At 31.6% G+C, this 12795-nt stretch overlaps 1 protein-coding gene and 1 long non-coding RNA gene across 2 annotated transcripts; both read left to right on the forward strand.

Moving 5' to 3' along the window:
• The first annotated feature begins 1236 nt into the window (after positions 1 to 1236).
• LOC143066306 (uncharacterized) lies at positions 1237 to 2754 on the forward strand. Its single transcript, XR_012975540.1, has 3 exons — positions 1237 to 1323; positions 1862 to 1962; positions 2629 to 2754. It is a non-coding gene; the product is annotated as an uncharacterized LOC143066306 (long non-coding RNA).
• A 2137-nt stretch (positions 2755 to 4891) lies between these two features.
• On the forward strand, positions 4892 to 11545 carry LOC143069855 (A disintegrin and metalloproteinase with thrombospondin motifs 5-like). Its single transcript, XM_076244659.1, has 5 exons — positions 4892 to 4954; positions 9256 to 9329; positions 9875 to 9988; positions 10730 to 10887; positions 11494 to 11545. Exons 3-5 carry the CDS (start codon positions 9938 to 9940, stop codon positions 11543 to 11545), a joined length of 261 nt encoding a protein of 86 aa, XP_076100774.1. The 5' UTR covers positions 4892 to 4954; positions 9256 to 9329; positions 9875 to 9937.
• Positions 11546 to 12795: the final 1250 nt, after the last annotated feature.

Genomic DNA, 12795 nt, shown 5'->3' on the forward strand with positions numbered 1-12795 from the left:
TACCTTTTGGTTTAGTTGTTGTCATCTTGACACATTCTTTAATTCCATTCTCAATTTAAGACTACAATAGCCTCCTTTTGGTTTTGAAAGTATACTTTTAATTGCCTTTCTAATGGGAAACTCTTTTCAGTGGTATCGATTGGTTCATCCACATGTAACATGTGATCATTCTATTTATTGACTTAATCAATTAAATGCTTATAGGATCAGTGACAGAATCCAATTGAGAACAGACATACGAAAGAATGATTAAAAAATGTTTATTTAAGACCAACCCGTTATCATATTTTTGTTATATCAAGTGAAAAATGGCGATAAAACCAAGTTAGCCGTGTCCGGTCAATCACCAAAACAATAAACGTTTCCTAATTTTTGTAGATATGTCATACCATTTTAGATTACATGCCTATTCATCAAACTGAATTTCACCACACAAGAATACACAAACGAGCGGTACCTTCCTCTGACTTCACAATAGAATTGGCCGTGTATGTAGATGCTGACTTCTTGACTTATAAATTACAAGTTACTGACATGAATCAAAGAATTGAAATCATGCTTAACAAGTATAATGCAGTAAGTGTATCTATTTAATGTGAATTTTTTTTTTATATATACATAAGCCTTTAGAATAGACGCCTTATACGGTTTTTTTATTTGCAGAATAAATGTTATTCGTCAATTTTCCTCTGCTCAACCTAATAAAAAGACCTACCAATTGTAGTAATAATAAAAACTATTTCATACAGTGTTTAGACTTGGAAATTTAAAGAAGTGGCAGTCACACACTTTTATTTTCATTGTGTGCCTAATTTGCCTTACCATAGCACTTTAATGATGATAGAAAATACAAGCCCGGGAATTTCGTATCAATTGGGAAATACAGACTCCGTATGCAGGCGCTGCTAGAATGTTACTGCATAGAAATGGAAAGTTTAAAGCTGAAGTGATCTTTTTTGACGTACAGTTTTGTGTTCAACCGTCCCTCATTGTCAATTTCTAGTTGTAAGTCAAGATATATGCTACTTTACCACCACCCCCTTTTTACAATCATCAAAACAGCTATAAATCAGCAATAAAAAGCTTCCTCAACTGTTGAAAGCTCTTTCATTTTCACCTTGTCATGGCGGTTGTTAATTTTCGTATGTCACTAACAAAAATTTTACAGCAACACGAAAGAATTGAAATCGTTAGAGAGTTTTTTAGATGCGATGTATTTTATTTGTATCTTTGTAGGTGCAATATGATTGGAGTCGAGCTAGTGTGTTGAATTATAACGTCACTCTATCAATAAAACTTATGACGTTTTTTGACACAAACCCGGTGAGAACATATGCATAATAACAGTTTTATATATTATTGATGGACTTGTGTAATATACAATCATCATTTATGAAGTCTTTTAAATAACTGGTAGTAAAATAACAGAATAAGAGAGTCTTCAGAATAAAATCCTTGAAATTCACAGAACATTTTAATTTGTAAAACGCATGAAATATTTTTGCGTCTTCATAAAAGAAGTCTGAATTCTCCTGTAAGACTTTTTACCATTGACACTGACACTTCAGGTGATGTTCTTCTTTTGTCTAGAGAGGAGGGTCTTAAGGAATAATGGTTGTTGAATGTGAATTCTACTGCATTTGTCATTATATCAATCTGGATACACAAGTTAAGTCAAATCTAACACAGACCGTCAAGGTCATCAAAGAAACATTAATTTCTTAATAGGTTAAAAACAATAGTATATCTGTTAAACCAACCACTATTTTGTCAATACTATGGTCATGCACTTTAACAAGTACAGATAGTGTTTTGAATACACATCTTCCATACATTTGCTCCTTCTTTTGTTCTATTTCAGTCCTGGTACAATACTTCCACTGATCTGTCTGTTACTTTGAACAATATATGTACAGGAACTCAAGCTGGTCTACCTTACGATCATGTACATGTTCACACGGGGTAAGTACGAAATAGACAGTCTAACTAAGATAAACAGCCAAAAACCTATTCTAAATGGCAGTATACCCCGCATTTTTATTAGTGCGTCTGCATTGTTTACTAACACAATCATTTTGGAGTTCAGTATTTTTGTGATTTTACTTTTTACCCAAAGTACACAATATTACCATGGAAAACATTTAGGAAATGTTTTATTTGAATGTTTAAAGTGAATAATTTTGGCTTAACAATTGCTTTCAGAAATTAGTATCTGCTAATCAACAGACGATTGTTGTGTAAACTTAAAGTCGTTTTTTTACTAAACTATTTAAAGATCTTTTAAAAGTATTGGTACAAAAATAAAATACAGTAAAGCAGTTTTATCGAGCCAGTATTCTTAAAACAATATTATAATTAAAAGTTTTTAATACAACTTTATATGACCTAAACCATAAAAATGCCTTATTATGTTATGCCGTGATATACATTTATCATTGCATTATTTATTAAGATTGAAAATACACTCAAACCGTTTGATAACTATACATGTCTTTTGTTGTCCTGTGTCGATGAGTTGATGTCTCATTGACGTATACTCAGTATCACATCTTTTGTCGCGTCCTAAGAATACCAAGAAAGCGAGATTAATGTGCGCTTAGTGAATGATACAGTTTTCTATATTTATAGCATACCTAATCCAGAATTAGGAGGATTAGCTTACCAAAGTCTAGTATGCAATGCTAGGTACAGATGTGGTGTTTCTGCAGATGGGATAACAACATATGTCACGACAGCTCATGAAATAGGTCATAAGTATGTTTTCTGTATGCACTTTGATAAACTACTATTTGACATTCCATCTGTGTGATGATCCTGTTAAATAGCTTGAAATGACAGCATAACTATGTATTGGTTAATTTTACATTACAAGTCGTTTCTTGTCCATTCGTTTTTGATGCGTTTTGTTATTTGATTTTGCCATGTGATTATGGACTTTCCGAATTGATTTTCCGCTAAGTTCAGTATTTTTGTGATCTTATTTTTTTTCTTTCAATATTATACATGTATGGAAGATACATATATTATAAATATATTTGTAGTTGTCACAAGATATGAAAATTCTTAGTAATGTGTACACAATTTACAATCCGAGATCACACCATATGTTCCTTTTTTGGTGGGATCGATTAGCTCAATCTATAGTTTTCCAAGAAGTGCCTTGTGGAATAGTTTGGAGTTTTTTGTCGTTATTCGTTTTTTTTTTTGTTTTTTTGCTATGCCTTTGTCAGTATTTTAAGGGAGTTCGGTTGTCAGTTTAAATAATTAACTTTTCAAAACACTAGTTTATATTGATAGGGGATTAATAAAGGAATCAAAAGAGCCAAAAAAATATATAGGTCAATGTGATTGTTTTTGAGATATTAGCCTTTGACACTTTTGCGGAATATTTTCTCTTGACTTTTCATAGCTTTATCATTGACAAGTTTAAGTTCTCAAAAACTATTAAAGATACTTAAAATTTTATAAGACTTTAACATAGTGCTTATCATTATACATGTAAAAGATTTATAAAAAGAAAAATGGGGTTCAATGGGCAATTGTTTGTAAGGCATTAAAAAGGATAAAACCAGAGGATTCCAAAAATCTGACAATAATCCCAAAACATGACAAGCGAACTTCCTTAATAGATTGTTTTGACAATGGAGAAATACGATTAAATACTTGCATTTCCAATCAGTAAAGTTCATTTTTAGTAATTTTAAAAATAATTACCCATTATAACTTATGACATTGATTACAGTATGGGTATGCTGCATGATGCTGATAGAAATTGTTTATCTCCAGACATTGGTATAATGGGTGGCGCTGGCGTCGGATGGAGTACATGTAGTGCCAATGATATGAACACAATGTTACAGTAAGAAAACGTAGTATACTATATCATTATGAAAAGAAAAAAAAACATTGTATCTTAAAAGCATTGTCGATTTCGAGATTTATATATTTATAAAAAAGAATTCAGTAATAATCTAAACACGAAGACTAAACTAAGCAATGAAAAAGAACATGATTCGTCATTAAAGGTTTTAAGAAAAACTAACATATTCTTTGCACATTTCAAGAGAAGTATATTTTGTAATTTTGAATTGAAATATCCACAGAAGTCTCATTTAATGTTGATTTTGCATTTAACACGGATGCAAGTTATTGAAACTTTCCTCAATGGTTTGGACAGTTCTAGTGGTTGAGTATGTTAATAAAATAAATACGGAACACGCAAAGGGTACAATATATTTATCATCAATTGCATACACCACCTATGTTGAAGAAAGACTATCAGTTTGTTTCCAAAACATAAAACGTGATGTTTATAAAATGTTAAACGACGACGATGAAATTAAGGTGGGCAAAAACTTATTATGTTATTTATCAGAACAAGTAGTTTATAGGATAGCTCATTGGAGTATGCACCAAGTGAAGAAGACAATAAGACATGAAAAGTAGCACATACATTTTTTATGCAATTTTGAAAATATCCACTCCAAAAAAATCTAGCAAATTGGCAGTGTTAATTTTTTAAAATGTTTGGACAGGACTTAAATAAAACCTTGATTTGGCATAACTTTTTGTGGTTTTTTTTATATCAATACTTTTCAATTTGTAATTGATCCAGGTTTCAAAATGATTTGATTTCAAATTCCAATGGTGAGTCTCTTAATTGTGCGTGGAGCACGCGCTTTAAGTACTGGATCATAGGTCTGTGTCATGTTAATCAGTAGATAACTGAAGCTTTCATTGTTTTTGAAAGATTGAAACGGGATATAAGAATAACAATTTGTATTTCTACTTGTATTTTCCATTTGGTAGGTTACTGTGTTATTTGACTTGTTTAATATACGTAATTGTTTTCACAGAACAGGGAATCATGGATGTCTATGGATAGACAATATTACTGATAATGAAGTAACTCCATCATCTTTACAGGGATTAATATTAGTGCCAGAACTTCCAGGTAAATACGTTATAAATAACTTTATTTTTATTGTATTGGAAGAAGAAGGTGAAGGCAGCAGTCACTTCACGTTCATATATATATTTGGTACATTTTTGACGACATTCAAGTAAGTATCTATTCTGACCACTTTGTCTTTGTTCGAGACTAAGACTGTTCTCTTTATCTTTGGGATGTATCAAATAAAATTTTGTATTCGAATTATTGTGTTGTATTAGTTAGGAAATTCACTGTTATCCTCGCTAATGCAATTCAGTCCCTTCTCCCCGAACGTCACTTGCCGAATAAGACTTATGACCAGGTTTTTATTAACATGAACAACAGGACGGGTGCCGCAAGTTGATCAGGATCTCCCTACCCTTCCGGAGTGCATAGTTCAACTCCAGTATATGGTGTTGTTCAGTCTTTAGTTTTCCATTTGTGTTTTGTGTACTGTTGTTTGTTTTTCTCAATCATTGTGTTTTGTATAGGGTTTCTTTAAACTGTTGAGTTTTTTTTTTTTGTTCATCCATCAGTTGACCACAGATTGCTCTATTTTAATATATTTAAGTAATTATATTGTTAAAAGTGATTCCCTTATTCTATGGAAATTTATCTCTTTCTGAACCTATTGTATATAAAAAAAAAATAATCAACGTGTGGATGCCGGTGACCTAAGAAGGTGATTGGGTGATTTTAAGGGTCATAGCCTATTTTATTCGTCCCCGAGGGTATCACCAGCCCAGGAGTCAACACTTCGGTGTTGACATGAATATCAATAATGTGGTCATTTTTTTTTATAAATTTCCTGTTAACAAAAGTTTAAATTTTTCGAAAAACTAAGGATTTTCTTATTCCAGGCATTCATTTCCTTAGCCGTATTTGGCACAACTTTTTGGAATTTTGGATCCTCAATGCTCTTCAACTTTGTAATTGTTTGGCTTTATAAATATTTTGATATGAGCGTCACTGGTGAGTCTTATGTAGACGAAACGCGCGTCTGGCGTACTAAATTATAATCCTGGTACATTTGATAACTATTAGTTAACTGAATGAATCAAAATATGCTCACAGGTGATGATAAAATTGACAATTTTTTGAAATGTGAAAGGCACTCGAAGGGGATTTTCGTTTAACAAAAAAAGAGAATATTTATTTTCTAATCATTAGTGAAACAGATTCTTACATAGTTACACGTGGATTATCGAATTTATCCAATCTAGATGGTACAATTCAGAAATTTTAAAGTCCTCATCTAGACTCGGACTTTAAAATTGATAAATTAACTATCTCGAATGGATAAGTCTGATAATCCACTGGTGTAAATGTAAGAATCTATATGTGTATCTTCATTTCAGATGCTTTATTTGGAATGATATTATTCTTGACACAGTGCTTACAATACAGTTTTATTGGGATTTTCATTTGAAAATCGTAATTAAACACCGGGTCCTAGAGATGACGTTTTGTGCTACCTTTAGTTTTGTGTTAAATGTATGTGAATTGTAGTTTTAATTTTGTCCTGTTTGTTTTCCTTCGACCATTAATTTATAATTTCCGCCTTTGTTTCTTTACTTGATAAAGCCATACAGTAAATATAGTATTTCTATATCAACCAATGTATGTTTGAAGTTAAAAAATACGTTGATGAAGTTCATGTGGACTTTAAAAGGGGCCAAGGGGGTTCCAATAACAGCAAAACAGTAAATTGATTTAGCTTAAAACAGATATCAAGGAAATGAAAAGTCCGGTCCTGGACCAATACAGTAGATTTTATTATATAACTGGTTGTATAGATCTAGCTAGGCCTTAACAGAATCATTTTATTCATTTTAAAAAAATAATATGATCCTCATCAGGTATCAGGTACGCATGGGGGTACAAGGAACATTATCCTCATATACCGGTTTATGTTAAATTCAAATTTGAACAATTCTTAATATCACAAAAAAGGAAAACATATGGCTATGATGAGGAGAGGCCTAGGTCCATACCACCATAACAGGAACACCTTTTATATATATTGGGGTACAAGTTTTGGTTTTCTACAAATTATGATTTGTACCCAAAAAAAATGTACAAATTATAATTTGTATTTTTACTTTGTTCAATTGTAATTTGTTAAAATGCAAATTGTAATTTGTACAAAAAAATCCATGTACGAAATTACAAATTTCTACTTAAATTCACTTAAAACTGAACAAAATAACTAGTTTCTATTTTTGTTTAAGGAATATTTAAAAATCAAAGGCATTTGATAGATAAATTTTTGTGGTTTTCTTTTTTCAAGAAAATGAAGTCAGTGCCACCCTATGTTAATTTGATATCTAGAATATATTTTTCTGGAAAGCGATTTTCTCGTATCGATTTTGTCATCGAATTGATGCACACTATAGATTTTGTATTCAATGATCACATAATAAACCTCAGTCATAAAATACCAAAATACCTAGAGGAAATGTAATTGATACATGTATACAGTTAATCATGATAATATAATAGAAATTGGCTCAAGTGACTATTCTGACAGCATAATAGAAATTAGTCTGAGTGACAATTTGATCGACACCAAATGAAACAGCAATCATGCATCTTATGTGAAATAATTGAATATGGAGAATGTGGGTACCCATTGGAACAGCTGTTGGGTTCTTAAAAGTATATTTTGTGGAGAAATTAAATTGAAGCTGTTAAAGACACGTCTTTATTTGCAGTAGCACTTTCTGAGCTTTAATTTTCACTATGTGAAGTTTAAAAAAAAATATAGTCAGGGTAATCTCTTTCATGTAAATGCTCAAATAAATGATACATAACTATTTTTGCATTTTGTAAATATGTATAAAAGTATAAAAGGATGTGGTATGATTTCGAATGAGTCAACTCTCCAAAAGAGATAAAAAGACAGACAAATTAACAACTATAGATCATCATATCGCCTTCGACTATCAGCAAACCCATTCCGCATAGTCAGATATAAAAGGCCTTGAAATGACAAACGAAAAACAATTCAAACGAGAAACTAACGGCATAATTTATCTACAAAATAATGCACCGTCAAAAAACTTAGCAACAAATATCAACCACTGAATCACAGGCTCCTGACTTGGGACATGCACATACAGAGTGTGGCGGGGTTAAACATGTCAGTTGGTGCCCGACCCTCCCCTAACCTTGGACAGTGGTGTAACAGTACAACATGAGGTTTATTATGTGCTCATTGATTTAAAATTCTATACGGTGTACCAATGATTTTTATATTCATAAGTAAAATGTGTACAAAGTCAAAATACAAACTATAGTATACAATTGTTTTACAAATTATAATTTGTACAAAATTATACATCTAAAAACATGTTCCCAAACAATGGAATTTATTACAAAGAGTAATAATAATGAATACTAGAATGATCCTAGACCCGACTGTTTTAATATGTTTATGTGATGTATGTTACTGGAATCCTCCTGCAAATACATGACTTCCATAACACCAGTGGAAAGACCCCAATAGATATAAGAGAAGTAGTATGATAGGCAAAGACACAAATCTCCGTCTAAGTCAAAATGTTAAATTTTCTTCAATTAAGATTGGCTGTCAATTGCTAACATTTCAATTTTCAATAACAGTTAACAGGAAATACAATCTCACAGTAACAGATAACAATAAAAATAATAATCCTATAACAGCTAAAAAGGAATAAGACAATAACATCTAACAACAAATATATTTTCAGAATAACAGATAAAAACGAATTGAATAACTTCATAACCTCATAACAGTTGAACCTCTTGCCCACCTCTTTAAAGGTGCAAAAGCTACAAGATTAAAAAAAAAGATTTTTTTTCTGAAATCATATAAAAACGAAATAGTGAAATGATAACTCGTTTTTAGCTGCTAGTTTAGTTCAATTTTTACTAAATATACTAAGAAATATCGCTGATGAATTATTCACTAGCAAATAAATAATTCGACTTCATTGAATCCGTATTCATGTGACATTCAATTTAAGCCCTTCGCAAGAGATTGCTAATTACATTCCCTATTTCCATTCTCAATTTTACTTCAGAATTATTTCAATTTGAATATACAATTTAGTATGTTAAAGATCCAATATGATACTTTAAGTTAAATCAGTGAACATGACTTTAACAGCTAATCCCCTTTTAAACATATGTGTATGCTTTTGAAACAGAAAAGAGTTTTTTTTATTTTTTATTAACGACAAATCTTTTAGTGTGCAATATAGCTACATATACTATGTTCTAACAGTTTTTATCAAAATAATTTCTGTATTTTAATATTCATATTATGTCTATATTACCAGGTCAGTTGTATACAGCAGATGAAATATGTGAACAGTTATACGGAAGTGGATTTAGATACCGTGAATATCCGAATGTGAGCAAATTTTAAATATCAATCCATTTCTCCATTAAGACATAAGAAATCGTAAACTTATTAGTATTAGGTAATCCGACAATGAAAACATACATTCACGAAAAACAATAATCATTGGGTTTTTATGAGGTGTACTGAAAGAGGGAGAAAAGATCCGAACCCACATCTCACAACCGTAATGTTTGCATGGTAAGTACCAATTCGATGATAAATTCATCTGATGTTACAATCGAAGAAAAGAAGCACGGGTTTGTGGTTACAACACTTGATAAATCCATGATCGTCTGTTACACCGAAAATACAAAATTATCAACCAAATTATGATGGCGTCCGTGATAATTTATATCTCAGCATTTGATTTTTTCCTAATAATAATGCTGGTATCTTTCACGTGTCTATACAATTACTATTAATAACAACACTTGTGATTACAAAAATTATATGTCAAAATTTTCATAATCTTCACTAAAGTGATACAAAAATTAGAGCTATTATTTGTACATGCAAGGGAATAGAACATTTATTCGGCTTCTATCTGTCGACAGGCGAACCTTGCTTGTATCAAGTATAGCTGTGTTGATCATAACGCTGGGAATACACATGGTCGGATGTTCCAGCAGTCGAATTCTATAATCGGACTATACTGTGAAGACCGAAAGGTGAATATAAAGTATCAATGTCGTTAATGATCATGGATTGTGTATATGTCTGTTTTCATAGTATAAAAGAACTTAGTTGTATATAACGGAATTTGACGAGACTGTCATCAAAGTGAGAGGGTTAGCGCTATAAAACCAGGTTTAATCCACCATTTTCTACATTTGAAAATGCCTGTACCAAGTCAGGAATATGACAGTCATTGTCCATTCGTTTTTGATGCGTTTTGTTATTTGATTTTGCCATGTGATTATAGACTTTCCGAATTGATTTTTCTCTAAGTTCAGTATTTTTGTGATCTTTCTTTTTGTATACGTACTATTTGAAATAAGCATAAACACCCCCATTATTTACATTCGGTTCAGGTTTTAATATATAATACACTTTCATTATGTCAAAGGCTATGACATTGATGATAGTTTTTTTCAGCTGTTTTACGCGAATTTTTGTAAAATCCAAATTAATGCAATTTAGTTCGCCCTGTTCATAATACCTAAGAGAAAACAGACAAAATATTTCAAGCAAACTATTGGTGAAAGCAGTTTTTCAATAATTATAATAACAAAAAACAAAAAAACATTAACCTCAATAAAACTGTTCATTTATATATGGGTTACATTGCTGTAATGGTGTTTTCTTTATTTGTTACTTACGTGTACTTTACCGGACACAATTTTAATTTCAAACCATGATATTTGCGAAATGTTATTAATTGCCAAACATCCAACTGAATATTTACTTAGATCTGCTTTGGTGGTGCGTGTGTTGATTGGTCTGAAGCTCAATTAATTAATCCTGAAGTACGAGCAGGTGGGTGGTCAGATTGGGAAACATGGACAACCTGTTCCCGGTCATGTGGACGAGGAATGCTTTACAGACGGAGAATATGTAACAACCCAACGTAGGTTTGTTTTGGTATTTCCTTATGAAGATTATGATAAATATATGTATTAGAAGCAATTAAGATCGTTTAGTAAGTCCAAAGTGACAATAGGAATGTTGTTATTTTACATATCAAATATGTACTTACTGTATTTTGACACTTCACATCTACGAAAACAGTATTGCGCAAAACAGTATTGCCGACCTCTTGCATATCATTCAATGAGGATAATTTTAACTAAACAGTTATTAAGGAAAGAAATTTATCAGTGATAGAAAACTGAGCTTTAGATCGCTGGTATAGAAAAGATGCTCGAGGATACAAATGAAACGGTCAAAATGATTTAAATTCACCACTGAACTCTCAAATAAGTAAAAACTTAAAGTCTTTGGGAACTTTTACATATTAAATCTATGGAGATTTTGTATGACTTATTACGTCGCTTATGGACAATGTATCTGAAATTGAACATGTATCTAGATATGACGCATGGCTTACTCCTACGTTTTCTCAATATATAGAACTACATTACAGAGAAAAACGATTGCGCAACACAAAAATAATGTGCTATCATATTTTGCAGATCTCATCTTTTACTATGTTATTAATTTTCTTTTATTTCAGTCCTAAGAATAATGCAACTTGCGATGGGAATGAATATGAAGCTGAATGTTGAAGTCTAACGGTAATTATTTCTTGGTACATAGATATATAAGAAGATGCGAAATGAGTGCCAAGGAGACAAATCTTCATCCAAGTCTTAATTTTAACAGTAAACTGTTATAGGTCAAAGTACGGCCTTCAACATCCAGCATTTTCTCACACCCAACATCAAGCTATAAAGTTCCCTAAATATTAATAGTGTTAAACCATTCAAACAGAAAAAGCAAACGGTCTAATCTATATACAAAAACCAGGAGAAACACTAATGAACACACATCGACAACTACTGAACTTCAGGGTCCTGACTTGGGACAGTTGCAAACAAATGCAGTGGGTTAAAACGTTTAAATAGGAACCAACCTTAACCCTTACCTGAAACAATAGTGTAACATTCCAAAACAGGCATTTATCTAAAAAAAATTTCCTTTTATACCTTAATAAAACACAAGGTACTTAACTAAGAAAAATTTTAAAATGTCATCCGGTTGCAAACTTTCGTTTTTTTTTTCGATTTCTCGGTTGCCAAACCTACTTAAACTTATTATGCCGTAAATCTAAATTGATTTATCTACACAAAGGTGTATGACACGACTACCATTGATTTCGGGATCATTCGTAGCATGCCTCAGAAGCAGGTCAACGTGATTTTTTTTGTATACCGACACCAAATTGGAAACACTAAGTCCGCGGTGATTGATTTATTTCAAAAAAATATTTACAAAAAAACTGTCAGCTTTTCTCTGAATAGTAATTATTATCTTTATTGTAAATTCGTAAAAGATTATGTGATACAAACCCTAAAAAGTGTTATATGAGGTCTGTCTAATAGTCTAATGTGTCAGGAGTTTCTATTTTTAGAACTCAGATTTTCTCAGTTTATTGATATCATGCAGACTCACTCTTGACTTAACGTATGAAATAAAATAAGATCAGATAATTCCGAGAAACATTTCGACCTTGAGAGTGGGGAGATACCTTTTACTGTGAGACGTTTGTTTCCAACTTGGCTTCAGTAGACGAAATAATAACGATTGCCATTATTGTGTAGGATTGCTACGGATGATTCCGACAACAAACGTAGGCGTGTTATACACCAGTGTGTAGAAAAATCAATTCAGATTTACAACATAACAAGTTTAAGTGGCGTTGGCTACTGGGAAATCAGAATATTACGGAATTTCGCGACCGCGTGACATTTTTCAAAATGTTTAGTTAAGTACCTTGTGTTATATTAAGGTATATAGGAAAAAAATTCTGAGACAA

The sequence above is a fragment of the Mytilus galloprovincialis genome, chromosome 3 (assembly GCF_965363235.1).
Source record: "Mytilus galloprovincialis chromosome 3, xbMytGall1.hap1.1, whole genome shotgun sequence".
Lineage (NCBI taxonomy): Eukaryota > Metazoa > Mollusca > Bivalvia > Mytilida > Mytilidae > Mytilus > Mytilus galloprovincialis.